At 31.7% G+C, this 19104-nt stretch overlaps 1 protein-coding gene and 1 long non-coding RNA gene across 2 annotated transcripts; both read right to left on the reverse strand.

Moving 5' to 3' along the window:
* Positions 1–649: 649 nt before the first annotated feature.
* LOC132623003 (anaphase-promoting complex subunit 10) lies at positions 650–4798 on the reverse strand. Its single transcript, XM_060337705.1, has 6 exons — positions 4430–4798; positions 3806–3866; positions 3254–3346; positions 3083–3153; positions 1331–1435; positions 650–1235 (listed from the first exon to the last, which is right to left on the reverse strand). The coding sequence occupies exons 1-6, from the start codon at positions 4603–4605 to the stop codon at positions 1166–1168; spliced, it is 576 nt and encodes a 191-aa protein (XP_060193688.1). The 5' UTR covers positions 4606–4798; the 3' UTR covers positions 650–1165.
* A 5395-nt stretch (positions 4799–10193) lies between these two features.
* LOC132624803 (uncharacterized) lies at positions 10194–16570 on the reverse strand. The gene is made up of 4 exons (XR_009576543.1): positions 15870–16570; positions 11119–11267; positions 10473–10565; positions 10194–10387 (listed from the first exon to the last, which is right to left on the reverse strand). It is a non-coding gene; the product is annotated as an uncharacterized LOC132624803 (long non-coding RNA).
* Positions 16571–19104: the final 2534 nt, after the last annotated feature.

Raw genomic sequence — 19104 nt, forward strand, 5'->3', positions numbered from 1 at the left:
GACATGCCAACTAGGAGAAAAGGAGGATTTTGTGTGTGTAATATATCCTGAGGAAAATAGTAAAAATTGAGTGATATTATAGTCCTAAAGAAAAACAAAAGTGACATTAGAGGAAAATTCTCAATGAGTAACTTTTTGGGGAATTTACTCTGTATTTCTACTACAGATGAAATGATGAAAATGAGATGCCAGCACGCAGATACACGATACAGGCTGATTTCAGACCTTGGACTCCTATCAAGCCTACTGTCTTAAAGAAGTATAACTTGTATAGTTACCAAGGTCATGTCTAGCAATATATCTACATAACCAACATAAGAACATCCAATAATTTCTCAAAAAGCTAATAATCGATAACTTCCAAAGGAAGTCGTAATTCCATTCTCAGTTGGAAAGACTATTCACTTTTGATGCCGCACCAGTGTCAAATTCTCCAAAAATACACTATTTCTGGAGAATCAGACACGCGCTCGTTGACATTTTTAAAGAGTCCAAGCAACATAGGTTCCAATAGCTATGTAGCAAGACCATTCTTCAACTTTCATGAAGAGCAAATTATGACTAGAAATCATCTTAGTGCGCCATGTTATAGATCTCCCCATTCTTGCTGTTTTTTAATTGGTTGACAAATACCGAGAGTCGGGAAGGATACAATCAAGAATGAAACATGTCGAAAGTAGATCAGACCAAGGTTTACAAATATTTAGCCAATATGCTTGCGAACAAAAACCTCTTAAAGAACAAGCAGATCCACAATCATTCTCTTCCAGTTAATAGCAGACAGACTGCAGAGAACTGGGAGAAATACAAATTAAACAAGACACTGCATGGTTGTTAGTTAGAGGGTTTATATGCAGCCAAACATGGATTGTGAACAGGAAGTTTCTACAATAACACAAACCAAATATAGATATCCGATAGGCCTACGACTAATCAATATCATAGAGAAGAAAAGGAAGTAGTAAGCCTGATTCATGAGGTTCTACCATTGCAGGGTCCAATTGCCATTCTCCCATTACTCAAGTCATCCAAGGGACAGGATCTCGGATTTGGTGAGGATTGGTCTCTTTCAAGAGAAAAAGGATCCTTTTTGTACCCCCAGTTTCCATTTTGATATCAATATATATTGTTGGCATTTTTCCTCGTTGAGATAGTCCCTTGAGCTTCATCTCACAGCAGAATAAGTAATAAACTCTGTAGAAGTGAACTGAAATGGCTGAAGAGGGATAGGGTTCCTGCATAAGCCATCTAAATCAGATTCTTTGCACAATTACTGGAACTTATGTTTTACATTAAGAAAAGAGGAAAAACACAGAGAGTAATAACGCACGGTCTTGGCCCATAGACTTTAATCTGGCGGATATGAGTGTCCCTTCCATTAAGATGATTTGAGAGCACAGCAATTTGCAGCATGAAAGTGTTGACAAAAGTTTCACTGTCACATAAATTAGGATATTATTAGTCAATGAACTTATGCTGAAAGAAACTGCTTTCACAGGCACATGATAGGTCAACTGATGCTTTTTGTTGATAAGGACATAAGGTATACATAATATTTTATTGGTAATGGGATGATAAGTCAACTGATACTATTTAATGTCCATCCAACAATTTTTCAGGTTAATAAATGAGAAAATTGAGATATTGTTTTTTTATATGGGAACCCTGAACAATTTAAACCCAAGATGTGGCACAGACAAAGTTCGTCCCAGCATGCGCAGGAAATTCGCCAACACAAACTAACATGCTCCTCTGTTCCCTCCTTTAGAATGATAACTTAGTTGGCTTGTATCTTTTCTATCAAAGAAACCGGATCAGAAACTCATCCACTCTTCATAGAATAAAATCACCAGAGCTCGAGACATGACGATGGTGTTCAACACTTGCAGAACATATTTCCACAAGGCAATTGGAAGTCATTTGAAAAACAAACAGAAAATATGTTAAAAGTGATTATGACAATTTGCATTTGCAAGTTGTCCAGATCTTGGTTGACTCTTCGTGTCAGTGCAGAACAGAGACCCCAAATCCATAAAAGAAAGGGAAGAGGAAATAACATGTTTCGTCCCTCATGTATTTTAAACAAAAAACAAATAAATCATTTTAGTTTTGGTTGGATCCTCCATGTATCTCGACAAAATCAACTAAAACCCTTCATATTGGTTTCGTTCAGATTTGATGCCATTTGGACATGCCAATAATTTGCATATATTGAAAAGATATTTGCGGATCAATATTTGGACATCAATTTGCTGAGTAATTCAACTTCTAATTGAAATAGAGAAATTGAAGTTGACATAATGGTTTGAACAGTACTTCAAGTGAAATAAAGGTTTTTCAAGTGAAGTTCATGACCACACAACTTACACTTTCAAATAATTTGTTTCAACTTCAACTTCAAATACTCTTCTCTTTCTTCAACATCAACTTCAACTTCAAATACACTTCACTTTCTTCAACGTCAACCAAATATTGTCCAAACGACCTACTTAGACTTTCATGTATGTTCAAGAAAGCAACATTATCTTTCATTTTCAGTTTTGCTCAGACTTAGCCACTCACTTAAGCTGAAGAAAGAAACTTAACTCTTTCATATTAGTTTTTCTTGTACTTAATCCTCATCAACATTTTGTGATTATAACCATCTAAAAACATTCTTTTTACTGGGAATGTATCAGGTTAAGTATGTGATTAACATAAGCAAACACGGTATGTTATATCTATGATTAACAAGAAAGATAATGTCCTCAATAAATATAAGTTGGTACGAGAAATGAGAGAAATTTCATGTCATTTCTTATATTTGTTTCTTTCAACAGTTTTAGATCTTTAAAAAAAACACTTGTCTGTATTTATGTCCACGTGATCATCTGATTATAATTATAATAATTGGAATACCACATAGTGGCTATAGTCTAAACACACGCGAATTTGGTATCATACTATCATACAATCTTTAGAAGGACTGAACTATGTGTAGAACTACTGAATAACATGCAACATAATCTGGCAAAAGAAGAATAAAGGAAAAAGAAGTTAAATAACTTGCCAAAAACATGACATCAAAGTCTTAATTACTTACCGTGGATCATTACCAGATAAAGATATATGCACCCATCCAGCTGGCTTGACAAGCTCCACTGATTTTATCTCCTTTTAAAGAACAAAAACATAACATCTCAAGTTCAGAAAATGCAGTGGTATAACTATTCAGGACTTTGACAATTAATCTCAGAGTTCATTATAATATTACCTTCAAGTTGTGAAAGCCATCGCCTGCTCTGATAGAGAGCTTACCAGGTGTATAGCTTTCGTCAAGCTTGAAATCAACATACAGGAGTACTAACTGAGAATAATTAAAACAAGAAAAAAATTAAAACTAGTCTCAAGTGATTAGCCCCAAAGATTACTGCAAAAACTTATTCACAAACGGTGAATGCACCAAACCAATAAATTCATGACATATGCGATCCTTTTACACCCAAAACTTTATCCTAATAAACATAGTTAAGCTAAATTAAAATCTAAAAGAATTTCATACAACAGTAAAAAACTTCAAATCATAGCAAGAGTTGATGTACAAGAAAAGAAAAATTAGAGAACAAATTGAATGTTAATCCATAACTCCTAGAAGAAAGTGTTAAACCATCCCAAAAAGTAACCTTTGAAAAAAAATGTATACTATTGACCATAAAGATAACATCTTTTATTGTATTAATACTAGTGATGCATGCACTTGGTGCGAGTAAGTATTTTTCTAACAGGACTTCATAATAGCAAAACTTGTACATAAGATAGAACCTACTTGAAGCTTAACTTTCTTCTGAAATTGAACATTAACAAGATGAGGCTGTGCACCATCTGATCTGAAATATACAACAAAATAAAAACCCAAAATCAGCAAAAATAAAGACAACAACAATATAGTGAAATTAAGTGTAGACACCAGTGAAAGTGAATGTTATAGTTAAGGATAGAGAAGATGTTACTGCCAATAGGCATCAAGGTTATCACCGCGAAGGGAAAGAACGCCGTTGCGGGGGTTTGAAGTGGAGGGTGCTTACCACCTGAGCAACCCCCTCTTGTCTTAAATTTTATTAGTATTACATAGGGAGTAGGGGAAGGCGGAAATGGTGTAGGGGATTACAAGGTGGGAAATCGAACCCTCACAAATAAAGTGAAAGTTCAACTGAGCTACTATGCCTGTTTGGATGGGCTTATAACTTTTGGCATAAGTTAGGAATCTTAACTTACGGCTTTTGGCTTAAAAACGCTTTTTATCTTACCCAAATACTACCTAAAATAAGCCAATCCAAAGAGGCTCTAAGATCCCCTAATCAGCAAAAAGAAGTATGACGATACTAGTATATAGTGAAATTTAAGTGCGGACAGCAGAAAGTTATAGTTAGGGATAAAAGAGAATTATTACTGCCAATAGGTATCAAGATTGTCATCGCGAAGGGAAAGAACAGCATTGCCAGGTTTATAGGAGCTGACACTCCAAGCAGCCTTTTTACCCATCTCGCGGAGGTCATCATCTACAACTAACTGTTGGCTTCCTCCTGTTAGTTTCCCTTCTTCCTCCCCCTCTGATAAATCTGCCATTTGATTAAGCTCTTACTTCAAAATCCCCAATTGCAAGAACCTAAACCCTAGGTTTTTCAGCGCAACAGTGTTTTCAATTTTGAAAAATGCACTGGAGGAATGCAGGGTGTTTCCTCATTTTTTTTCATCGTCGAATATTCTGAATTATTATGCAAGGATTCGAAGGACGAGATTATTACATTCTCCCTCTAAACACCTTAAAAAACTACTCACTTCAAAAATATATATATATATATATATAAATTTCCCTAATTAAATATTTTAAAATTTAATCACATAACACGGAAGTCACATACCACTTAATAGGAATAAATCTGAAAAGATAAAGATTAATTGTTTCTTTATTTAATAAGTGGACACTTTTTCTGATTCAAAAAAAGATTAAATGAACATTTTTTTTTTTTTATCTGGAGAAAGTATCTGATATTAACATTATAACATACTATTATTTTTTATGTAAAATGATCAAAAATGTCCTTAACGTTTAAATCTTGAAAATACTCTCATTTTGCTTTTTGATTCAAATTTGCCCTTAACGTCATTTTCAAGTTGGAAATTTTCCCTCCATTAACGGATAAATTATATAACATTTAGTTAAATTTGATTAAAAACATGACCTTTAATTCACATAAAATTTTGACCTAACTCAAAGGACACGACCTATCCATGTTTCAATTCAACAAAAAACCCGTTTTAAATTAATGTGTCTAAGCGATAAAACCATTTTTTTCACCTCTCGTTTTCAACCGATTCTTATACCAACAATTTTAAAAACTTTTCTAAATCCTTGTCCATGCTTGTGCCATGCTGCTAAATAATCAATAGAACTTGTAAATACAGACAAGATCATTAAAAAGCCTTTCATGTGATCACTTCCGCGCATTCCAAAGAGCAGTACAAGAATCATAAAGTGGAATACTCACTTCATCCCAATTTGTTTGTCGCTTTTTTTCCTTTACCTGTTGGTACAGAAATTAATTGAAAGGGGAGGTTAATGATTTTATCATTTAGCTACTTTAATTTATAATGGACTTTGTGTTGAGTTGGGTCATAGACGGGTAGAATTTTTTTGGGTTGGGTCAAAATATTATGTGGATTAATAAATAGAGGGAAAGGACACGGGCAGAATTGCCTTTCTTTTGGGTGGTCTTTAAATTTTGTCCCTCATATTTGAAATCTTTAAATTTTGCCCTTCGGTTAAAACCCATGGATTCCAGGTTCGAACCCCGACTTAGTCAAAACTTTTAAAAAAAAATCACAAGGTAGAGTTTAAATTTCGCTACGCCCCCACCGGCATACACTTGTTAAGGAATTACCAAAGTTATGCCGGACCCGGCATACTTATGCCTTATGGGCAGACTTGGCATAAGTATGCCGGGTCCGGTATAACTTTGGTAATTCCTTCACAAGTTTATGCCGGGTTCGGCATACTTATAGGCAAACTTCTAGTTAAGCCTTAACTAAAAGTCTTTTCCTAGTTATGCCTTATGGGCCAGACTTTTAGTTAAGGTGCAACTAAAAGAATACCCCATAAGGCATAACTAAAAGTATGCCTCATAAGGCGGAACTTTTCCTTAAGGCATAACTTAAAAATTTGCCTTATAAGAAAAAGTTTATGTCTTAAGGAAAAGTTATGCCTTATGGGGCATACCTTTAGTTGTGCCTTAACTAAAGGTCTACCCCTTAAGGCATAACTAGGAAAAGACTTTTAGTTAAGGCTTAACTAAAAGTTTGCCCATAAGTATGCCGGACCCGGCATAAACTTGTTAAGGATTTACCAAAGTTATGTCGGACACGGCATACTTATGCCAAGTCTGCCCATAAGGCATGAGTATGTCGGGTCCAGCATAACTTTGGTAATTCCTTAACAAGTGTATGTCGGATCCGGCATACACGCGACTTTTAGTTAAGGCTTAACTAAAAGTTTGCCCATAAGTATGCCGGACCCGGCATAAACTTGTTAAGGATTTACCAAAGTTATGTCGGACACGGCATACTTATGCCAAGTCTGCCCATAAGGCATGAGTATGTCGGGTCCAGCATAACTTTGGTAATTCCTTAACAAGTGTATGTCGGATCCGGCATACACGCGACTCAAACCTTGTCTTGCATTTTTTTTTTAATTTATGCTTAAGCGGGGGTTCGAACCCAGAACCTCATAATTTCTGCGTGAACGCTCAGGGTTGCAACGCGAAGGGCAAAAATTAAAGACCAGCAATATGAGGAGCATAATTTAAAGACCACAAATACGAGGGGCAAAATTTAAAGACCACCCCAAAAGAAGGGCAATCCGCGCAAAAAAATGAAAGGACACTGTGTGTCCAATGGCCCAAAATAATGCCACATTTGGCCGATATTTGGGCCTAATACCCCCAGGATTCCGCTCGGCCCAAATATGTAAAAAATGGCCGGTCGGCCCAAAATAATGCCAAGGCTAGCCAGCCAACAGCCCAGGCTGCTACATCATATATACATATGTTAGAATTATATATACACTTTATATACAAGAATTATACATTTTATATACACATGCTGGAATTAATCATACATTTATTTTACATAAATTATACGTTAATTATATATTTATTATACACATATTATGCAATAATGATATGATATTTTTTTTTACATATACAATAGTGATACATATTATATACCATAATGATACGGTTTCTATTATACATTTTTTATACGTATGGTACACTTTCTATACAAGACTGATACAGTTTATATACACATGCTGGAATTATATATACACTTTCTATACAAAAAATGATACATATTATATACAAAAATGATACATACCTTAGTTATTCATATTTTATACAGTTTCTATATATTACAGATAAGTACTGATACATATTTTATACACAAATGACACATATTATATATAAAAATCGCCTCAAACATTTTTGTGTTTGGGTTTTTATTTGAAAATTGTCTTATTTAAGTTTTGGCTAATGGATGGGATTAGTTTAGTGGGTATAATTTGGGTCTGGGAAAAATTGGGTTAGAGGGTGGATTATTTATGGCCGACCGGCCATATATGTCCTTTTTCCATAAATAAAGGGAAAAAAACGTAAGTACAAAAGAATATAAAAATTACATATTGTTAACATGTAAATTTAGTAAACATTTCGTAGCAGTTTAATTAAAAGTTCTGTATTAAAGCAACTTCCTATGTATGAGGAAACCTCCGTACATTCCCACTTTCTTTGCTAGAGCAACTTCCTATGTATAAGGAAACCTATGTTCCTATTAATTTGCTAATATTTTTCAAAATGATTACATCTAATTTCAATACCATAAATTCTTTCATCCTTATTAAATGTGTATAAAAGGTATACAAAGCATTAATATATATATATATATATATATATATATATATAAAGTAAAATTTGATCTTATTTATATTGTATAAATGTATGATAAGTAATATTTTAAGCATATGCACTGGTGTAGTTAAAAATTATACAAAATGTTGAGAATACACGTGTCTGTAATTCTTTTGATTATATAAATATCATATAAGTAATATTTTGAAATTAAATTTATATCAGAAATAAACTTATACAAAATATATATCATGAATACGTGAATTCTCCTGTAACTGTTTTTGTATCGTATAAGGAAAAAAAACGTAAGTACACAAGAATATAAAAATATTTACATATTGTTAATAGATAAATTTAGTAAACATTTCGTAGCAATTTAATTAAGAGTTCTATATTAAAGCAACTTCCTATGTATAAGGAAACCTCCATACGTTCCCACTTTCTCTACTAGAACAACTTCCTATGTATAAGGAAACCCTATGTTCCTACATTTTTGCTGATATTTTTCAAAACGACTATATCTAATTTAAATACTATAACTTCTTCATCCTTATTAAATGCGCATAAAAGGTATACCAAGCATTAATATATATATATATATATATATATATATATATATATATATATATATATATATATATATATATATATAAAATTTTGATCTTATTTATATTGTATAAATGTATGATAAGTAATATTTTAAGCATATGCACTGGTGTAGTTAAAAATTATACAAAATATTAAGAATACACATGGCTGTAATTCATTTTGATTATATAAATATCATATAAGTAATATTTTGAAATTAAATTTATATTAGAAATAAACTTATACAAAATATATATAATGAATGTGTAAATTCTCCTGTAACTCTTTCTATATCGTATATATATATTTTATTATACCTTATATGATAAATTTTGTATACCTCGTATAATTTGGTTATACATTGTATACATTTTACTAAACCTTGTATACATGTCATATATACACGTATAATTTTATTATACTTTGTATGATAAATTTTTATACCTCGCATAATTTTATGTGCTTCAAATAATATTTATACATGCAGTTATATCTCATATAATAATTATCTTTCAAATTTGTTGTTTTGAAATGTATTTGCTGGATCATTTTTTAATAAAAAATTTAATGTAAGTCAGTCTATTTTTTATTCTAATCTTAGCCTTGCCCAAATCCTTGAAAATTCTCACAGCCAATACGGAAAAATGAAAATGAATAAGAAGATGTAGTAGCAGTTGAAGAGTGTATAAGAGAGAGAAGTGAGAAAAGTACATGTTTATTTATTGAAGAAGAGAGATAAATCTATATCTATATATAATATAAAGCTAGGCAGTAGAAAGATGATATGACACCTTTTTTTGGTCAAGGATCTCATTTATCTTTTTTCCCATTTTTTTGCCACTTTTTTCACTTTTCTTAATTATTTTATTTTAAAAAAATCTCTCCTTAACTCACACCTCTTCATCCTCATAATTTCTCCTCTAAATTACTTCATAACTCACATTAAATCACCTTAATTATAAAAAAGCTTACTTCCTTTCCTCATTTTTTAGACTATTTAATTTGTATGGAATGAGCATTAGAAAAAAAAGAAGGCAGACTATGACAAGTTGACAACAATACGGAAGAAAATGTGCTTTTTCCTGAATAATTAGTCTTATTAATTTCAATTCTTAATTTAGTCTTTCCACAACCATAATCATCTTTATTCTCTAATTAAACTAAGCAATTAATACATATTAATACCTATGCTTTTTCACCTTCTTATTGATTTTTGCTCATTTATCGTTCAAGGCTCAACAACCACTTTAATCTTCAATTTAATTGAATAATTAATACATACTAATGTCTATTCATGTGTTATTGTCATTCCTCAATTCTGTAGTTTTTATTTTGTGCCTGAAAACCTGAAGTATTACAATACTAGTAAAATTGGCCGCGCTTCGCGCGGTCATAAAAAAAAGATCGTGAATTTAAATTACACTATATGTAAATTTAGTCGAAATAAAAAGAAATTATTTTTGTTTATATGCAATTATGCATATATAATAATTCTTTTCTCCAGTTAGATGCAAAAGTCATATTTAAAAGTAAAACAACATATACTTAACGCATGAAATTAATAGATGAAACCAAATAAGCAATGACAAGAGAGGTTAAAATATCAAATGAATTAAATAAACACAATTATACAGAAAATTAATGGTAAAAGTTTGAAACGATTGAAGAGCACACAAATTAATTATTGAATTTCTAATTGTTCTAATATATAAACAAAGTCTTTTGGTTCTTTACCTATAATTGTTTTTGATATTTTTTTCTTCTGAAATTGCCTCGTAAATTTTCTTATCGTAGTTGTAATTTTTTTCCATAGAACTGAATATAGACCACAACACTGCTCCAAAAATTCTGATCCTATGCTGGAAAGAAAAAAGGAAAAAATTAATAAGATAAGGTGAATAAGTAAATACTCGTAAAAGGCGGAATAAAAGAAACTAAACTTACCTCCAACAAAGATCTTCTCGGCAACAATATTGATCATCATCAAGGGACTGAAAGCAATCACAAAGATAGGCTCTCTTTTCTCCATTATAAGACCTTGAACGTAGAGGCAAGTTGATTTTAAGATTTGAAGTTTATGGATACGTACAGCAATCTCAATTTAATATACAATAATAAATCATATTGCATTCAAATATTTGTACATAGTTAATAAATTTTTCAATATATACATCCCGCATATTACTCTCCAAATCAGCCACTGCTTGAACGTGGTATATGATGTCATGAGGAATAAAAATTTGTTTTGAGTGCTGTACAAAGATATCAATCATGTCTCTAAAACATTAAGATTGCGCTTAATAAATTTACCTAGAAAAGAAAGAAAACTGAAAAGTAAAAAATAGAAAGATCAACTTAAAAAGGCAGCATTGCTCCAAATAAATTTATATAGAAAAGAAAGAAGATTGAGAAGTGAAAAATAAAAAGATCAAAAGAAGCAGCATTGATAATTACCATCTTCGGAGATAGTTGACACTTTTATCGAGCAATATATTAGTTACGTAAAGCTACCAAATTAAATCACTTGAATAACAAATTAAGGTAAACAACATATGTCAAGCAAAATAATGAAGGAAATGATTTTACGTACCTTATATTACGAACCTGATCATAAGTGTAAACTCGATAAAACGCAGAAGAGTTTTCGATGTATTTGCTTGTATTGGTGGGATGACAATTACAGGCAACTTTGTTAATTAGCAAATTCCTCCTTCACTTCAAGGATGAACTCTGCTGCATCTGCAATTAAAATGGCAAATATTGGGATGGACATATTATGAATTGTTTGAAACGAATCTGGAGGCTATACTATTAACTGCAAATAAAAGAAGAAACTGTTTAGAAACGTAAAACTTGTAGGGAAGAGAAACCAAATGATGAGGTAAAGTTATTTAATAAATTTAGTAGACAATTACGGTGGTCGGTGGAAAGAAAAAATTGAAACAACACAAGAACGTGGGCTAGGGAAAGCGGTTATATGTGATTTAATGGATTCTCTTAAAGATCTGATTGATTACTCATACGTGGACTCGTTTAACATTTATTCTGCTTAGGCTTTTTAATGTCATTTAGCTAATAGATTATGTATGAAAAAATAATTAAAAAATCTAAAAAAATGAGAAAAAAGATAAATATGAATGGTGGCCATAGAGAGGTGCCACGTCACCTTGTCTATGCCTAACTTTATATTATATATAGATTTGGTTTGAATAGATTAAAGAGTTGTTTTGGCTTCCTAATTAAACGTGAGAATTAATGCATATAAATGCATAGAGAATTAATGCATATAAATGCATATCACCATAATTATATGATATATAATATATGTTGCTCCTAATTTTTCAATTGCAGCTTTACATTTTTGTGCCTCTTTTTCATGTTTTCTTTGTCTAATAATTTTCTTTCCAATTTTTCAGGCCTTATGCAGGGGAGTTTCTTTGCTTGCAGTTGTGCTTTCAGTTGAACACTTTTTTCCTCCACAATCTTCTCATTCGTAAGGTATACATTTCATATCATTATTCCTTTATGATTTTTAAGTTGTATATGTGCATGCTTTGTTTGAATTTTTCCTCGATCATATGAATTGAATAACTGTTAATTTTCTTCACTTTCTTATCTTTTCACAGTTTAAGTCATGGCACTCTCTATGACTAGAATGTATATGTCTCTCTTTTCTTTTCTTTTTTTCAATTCTTGATGTTCTTTCTCCAATCTCTTCCCTAACTATTACAATAGTTACCAAAGTCTTAAATTTTTATTGACATCAGTGTTTCTCTCTTTAATTTCTAAGAAGACGACAACACTAATAAACGGAAGAATGAAGGCCGCTTCTATGTTACTAAAGGGAAATAAGATCAAGAAGAGATTGGAAAAACTAAGCCATAGTTGTGTTAATGATTCCTATTAATATTTTCTTGGGGACTTGCAAAAGTTGAAAATTGGGAGCAATAAAATCTGATAATAAGAAATCTCAAGTCCCCGAAAAATGATCAACAAGTCTTACTTTTTTGATGACTTCTAAATGTGAGATGAAGAGATTAATATATAGAAAGAAGGGTCGTTTGATTTGATAATATTCATCGTAACTCCAAATTCTCCCAATATGTGCACTAACTGATTTGATCAATCTAATAGTTTAATTAGATTTTAAGTTTGACGTTTAGCACCAATACACATATATCTTTCTTTCTAAGACTTGATGTTTAAACTAAACAAAGATTATTTTGCACTTAGCATTTTAGAGTTACATTATTCTCTTTGTTTCTCCTTTGATTTTCTTCTATTTACAGTATTGCACCAATAATTTTGGGGTAAAACAGTTTGTCTTATTTTTCACTTGATATGCAATAATTATCATTATGTAAACTTTTCTATTTGTATGAATATTTAAATTTTTGAGTTAACTTAATGCTAGAAGCAAAATTAAGATTTTAGTTAAGTTTAGACTTTAGTGTAATTAATTTGTACACTCCTTTTTTACCGGACAAATCCCATACAAAAAGATTTATTTTTTTAAAAAAAAAAAACAAATTATACTCTAATAGGCATATTGATGCCTATCAGAGTCTTTTTTTTTTAATTAATAAACGCAGAAAAAATAGATTATTTTATTAGGCATTTCAACTTATTGTGATGATTCATTTTAGTTTTTTGGCATCGTTTGTTAATAGGGAAAAGTGGTTTCGGGTCTAAGCAAAATAAATTCTCTCATTCTTTTCAACTGAACTTACAAAGGATCATTTTCAAATTCGCAATATACCAGGCGAAGCGAGGTCAAATTCACTAGTGATATAATAGAGATAGGTTTATCCCCTAAAGTACGGAGATAGATGGTAATAAATAATGAGTAAATATTATTGAATCCCTAATTTAGAGGGATTCTTTTTTGTATAATATTTTCCTTAAAGGTATAAAATCTGTTACTTTTGAGAACTTTAAAAGTTATGCTATTTATGTCCCTAACTCTAAAAGCTTGACTTATGATGTAATTTTCCCATAAATAAAGGCCTAATGTTTAATTAAAAATTGAGATAATTTCAAATACCTCCCCCAAGTTTGGCTTCGTTTCATTGACCTCCCTTGTGGTTTACAATATTACGCTTATCTCCCTTATTTTGATTTATTTGTAACAATTCTATTGACATATTTATTCATTACTAGTCTCTATGAACATGTCTCGCACGTTATCCCCATCAATCATGACAAATGTTTGGTTTTAATTTTTGAAATTACATATTATTTGTTTTATGATCGTTACAAAGATATTATGAAAGACTTACTATCTAATATGATTAATACCCCAACATAAAGATATGATGAAAGACTCACTATCTAGTATGATTAATACCCCGCTTCAAACATAAGTCTTGTTTTATTAACATTTCTTAGAAAAAGAATTACTTGAGTTGGCAATAGCTACTGGAGTAACACTTTTAGCAATAGCAACCTAAGAGAAAATACCCCCTACGTTACATATACATAGATAGCACTTATGACAATTTGCTCCTATTAATTTACAAGAATCCCGAAACTTTATGAAAATAAATGAATTTGGATATACATTGGTGAGAAAACATAATAATTGTTCTTCAATTTAAGCAAATTGAAATCAACTACATTAACCCTTATTGATTATTTGGTTTATCTTAGGCTCATCTTGTGTTAATATTCAACCAATATTAAACAAATTGAAATTAACTATAATAATCCTTATTGACTATTTGGCTTATCTTAGGCTCATCTTGTGTAAATATTCAACCAATATTAAACAAATTGAAATTAACTATAATAATCCTTATTGACTATTTGGCTTATCTTAGGCTCATCTCGTGTTAATATTCAACCAATATTATACGCTCTCCGTTTCAATTTGTTTGTCTGGTTTAGATTTGACACGAAGTTTAAGAAAGTAAAAAAGACTTTTGAATTTTGTGGTCTTAAATTAAAGATATGTTGAATGTACCAAAATGTCTTTTAATTCTGTGGTCTTAAACATGTCATGTGAAAAGTGAGATTAAAGAGTAGCCAAAAAAGGGAAAGAGACGTTCTTTTTTAAACGGACAAAAACCGAAAGTAAGACAAACCAATTGAAGTGGAGAGAATACAAAATATAAAAAGTAATGTACAAACATGCCTAGAGAAAACTTGAGGGAATTAATTTACAGCTTACTATTGTTTGGGTTAGAAAAGACTTGAAGATATTGGGGACGACATATATCAACTTAAATGATTTTCAATTGCCAGCCTCTAATCTTTGAAAAATGTGATGCCTATTATAACTGTGGGAAAATCTGTTGCTAGTTTCAAACAAATTGACATCGAGTTTACGAGATCGTTGGAGAACTCTTTTATATAGTCTTCCAGTGTTCTTGTTGGAAAGTTGGAAAATCAGCGGGCCATCGAATATTATCATAGGCTTGGTAATGTTGATGCCTTCATGGGCATGATTACTGTGGAATTAGAAGTGTACGCGGACTCTTCATCCACTGGTATAAACTAACTGAAATTAGTATGACATAAAAAATAAATATTACAATTTTATTCTTAGATGAAAAAGTTTAAAAGAATTAATCTAATCTGAAAGGGCATAAACGTTATTCAATATTTGAAATATATTTTGGTCAACCAGCATTTATAATCACGCTTTCATAATAACAAGAAATTAAGTTTGAAAGAAAAATCAAAAGGTTAAAAGCAAAACAAACGGAACACGAAGCAGACCTAAGTAATGAAATCTTAAAACTCTTAGTAATTACTTTTATTGAAAAATTGACTACAATTAAACTTTAATTAAAACCTAAAAGAATTATAATCTCCAACCTTGGTGTTTGATTCTAAAAACTACCGTTTTCAAGAATTTGATTGAGAATAAGATTGGAATTGTTATATTTACGATTTTTTTTTATAGATATGAATACACCACATTCTGATTTGGACTATACAATCAGTATTTTACATTTTTGTACATTTATATTGTAGAAAAGAAATTGGATTAGAGTCTATTAAGGGCATAAAAGTTGTTCAATAGTTGAAGGATATTTTGGTCAATCAACATTTATATTCATGCTTTTAAAATAACTTGTCACTAAGACCGTGCCTCGCGCGTTATTCCCTGTCAATCTCTCAAATGTCAGGTGATTGTTATTTAAAATTACATATTATTTATTTTATATGGTACAATATTATGTTTGGTTGTATCCACTTAATAACTACCATTAAATATTTTTGGTATATATCCTTTATGTTTTTACCTATGTGGAAAAATATGTTATGACTAAAATAACCCAACATTAGAAATTGAGCTAGTGATCATATATTTTATAGTTTGAAGAAATAATTTACCTTTTGAAGGAAACAAGAAAAAGGCACAAACTTCTTCGGCTTATTCTGCCATCGGTGAGCTACAAAATGATAGCATAAAACTACGGTTCAAGACAAACACAACGTAATAAAAAAATATGATAAAAGAAACAAAAAATATTCTAATAACGTGATGAAAAAAATCTTATAAAGAAGAACTTGGAAATCATACCAATTAAAAATATTACTGATCAAAGAAAAAGTTCCCAAGGAAGAACCATAGTTGAAACAAAATCAATACTATAGTTTAAACTAACCACGTAATCAAGGTTCAAAGGATATTTAGAATCTCGAAATCGCAAAGTTTGGTTAATTACCATCTCCATCAACGGCTGTCCTTGACCCAATGTATGCAAAACAAATTTAAAAAAAAATAAAAAATAAAAAAATACTTGATCATTTGATCTCATTTTACTTCCTTGGCAATTCACCTCTATTATCCATAAAATAATTTAAAATTTCATGTCATAGTAATATTATACGCGCATAATTTTTCTATATCAAAAAACGATGTTTCGTTATAAAAGAACGGAAATTATATGTACTTACACAAAACCCACCATATATATGTGAATATGATCATTATAATACAAAATTAAGAAAGAGAAATACCTATACTTAAAGCCCCCTAACGAAACCTTAGCCCACTTTACCAAAGCACATTAATAAGAATATTCGTGTGTTGCAAGCCTGAGTTATTGAGAGACCATGTGTTCATTTAAGTAGATAGTAAGATGTGTGGTTACTAATGCCGTTTTGAACTTCACAAATAGTTACGACATGAAGTTGGAATCTGATTGGGATTAGAATCCCTTGCAAATTCATATTCCTTAGGCAAAGTTTTAAACATTACAATTTTATCCAACATAGGACTATATTTTAATAAGTAATTTATTTTTTGAAAGGCAAAAAAGTCGTTCAATATTTGAAGGATATTTTAGTCAACCAACATTTATATTCATGCTTTTAAAATAATATAGACTAGTCTTTATGTGCGTGCGTTGCACGAATATCCATTATCGATTATTATAATATTTATGTAAAAAATTTAAATTTGTACTTGCATGTGGTGCGGTCACCTAATATCTAAATTTAATATAATTAGATATTGTTAGAACCTTAAAATATGAGTTCTTTGGCTTTCTAATTATGAGAGCTTATATTATAAAGCACTCATTTTTTTTAACTGATAAATAAGTTGAAGAAAATAATATATTATGAATTAAATAGTAATCAAATTAGTGATTAGCTAGCATATTAATTTTTTCAAATAATGAATACTACTTAGAAACTATTGTAGTTATAATTTTATTCAACATGGGATGCGTTTACCAAGATAAACTTACAAATTTATAATTTATCCCTCTTGCTTTATAATTATCTGTGTGTTGACTTTTAAATGTTACCGAATCTGAGTATTTGTCACGGTGTCTTTCAACAATTATAACTCGCAACTCCCTAATAACATTAATGACTATAAATGTACTTTAAAATATAAATGTTTTTCTTTAACAAATTTAATTTGTAGTATCTCTTAGGATAAATTGTGTAGTATCTTCTCCACGTGAATTTTTATCTCTTGGAACTTCAAGAGTAATTAGGATACAATATCGGTAAAGTTTGAATTTTATTAGTATTAGAAGTCCATGAAAACGATCTTATTAGGAAAATCTTGTAATTTTACAATTTTATCCTATATACAATTGATTTTTACAACTTTTAAAGGATAAAAAGTCGTTCAATATTTAAAAAATATTTTGGTCAACCAACATTTATATTCATGCTTTTAAAATAATATAGACTAGTGTGATGACCCGCCACATCATCATGCCACCTAGGCGCCAAGTGGAACTATTTTTGCCATGTAGGAAGCTTATGTGGATGCTTACATGGAGAGGAGGCTAGCTTATGTGAGAAGGTTCTAGAGAAATATGGAGATTTCTCATTGAAGACCTTAGAACCTTATGAAATTGCATGGAAAGTCCTTAGAACATTCTAGCCTAGTGGATAATTCTAGAATAGGGGCTTATTTGTAAATATGTAGGGACGTATAATAATTATTATTTACATACTAGTCCCTAGGTGAGTAGTATAAATAGGAAGGTCATTCATTTGTAAATCATCAAGCAAAATCAATTAAGTCTTCTATAATAAAAAGCTTCATTCTAGCAAATTTCTCTTGTCTTTCTCAATTACTATTCCCTTAGCGATCTTGAGTGTAGTAAACTAGGCTGACTTGCCATAGCAAGATCGTGAGCAAGTTGTGCAAGAACGTGAGCGAGTTGTCAAGTGCCGCACGTGCGCTTAGTTGAAGACTAAGGACGTGACAACGTGGTATCAGAGCGAAGGTTACGACTGAGGGAATGGCAAACGACGGAGAAATCAACGCTGCTAAAACCCAAGCCAATGTCATCCAGGATGCCGCTGGCAAGAAAGGCCATAACAAAAAGAGGAATGTCGCCAACAAGAGCCAGGAGGTGCCGTCAGAGGTTGTGCCAAATGAAGGGCTTACATTCCAAGAACCATCTACCACTGAGGCGAGCGAGGATGACGTGGAGGTCCTGTCCGAGGACGTCTCGCTCGGTAAATAATGGGTTATGAAGGTTAATGTGGGGATGGACGCCATCGACATATTTGACCAACGTTTAGGCAAAGTGGAGGGCACTCTTAGCGTTCTTGAGGGACATACTCTTGAAGAGATCGAAAGCATCCGAAATGACTTGGAGGGGCGTATGCAGACTGAGATTGAGGTAAAGCAAACCATCACTGCCTTAGAGTGCAGACTCATAGAGGCGTTGAGTACTATCGATGCCATGAAGGCAAAGATAGTGGCACTCGAAGAGCAGGTCAACGTTGGTGTGACCGAGGCAGCCAACAATGTTGTCGTGATGAGGGAGGCTAAGATCGAGGCTCCTAAGCCACCAGTGTTCAATGGGGTTCGTGATGCACAAGAGGTGGAGAACTTTCTTTGGCACTTGGAGAACTATTTCAAGCATGGCAAAGTAAGGGACCATGAGGCCAAGATCAATACCGCTGTGTTGTACCTAACAGAGACTGCCATGCTATGGTGGAGAAGAAAGGTCGCTGGTACTGACAGAGGTCTATGCACAATCAACACGTGGGATCAGTTCAAGAATGAGTTCAAGCGACAGTTCTACCCAAATAATGTCTTGTACGAGGCAAGGCGCAAACTTAGAGAGTTGAAGCAGACGGGGAG

This window comes from Lycium barbarum, chromosome 12, assembly GCF_019175385.1.
Source record: "Lycium barbarum isolate Lr01 chromosome 12, ASM1917538v2, whole genome shotgun sequence".
Classification (NCBI taxonomy): domain Eukaryota; kingdom Viridiplantae; phylum Streptophyta; class Magnoliopsida; order Solanales; family Solanaceae; genus Lycium; species Lycium barbarum.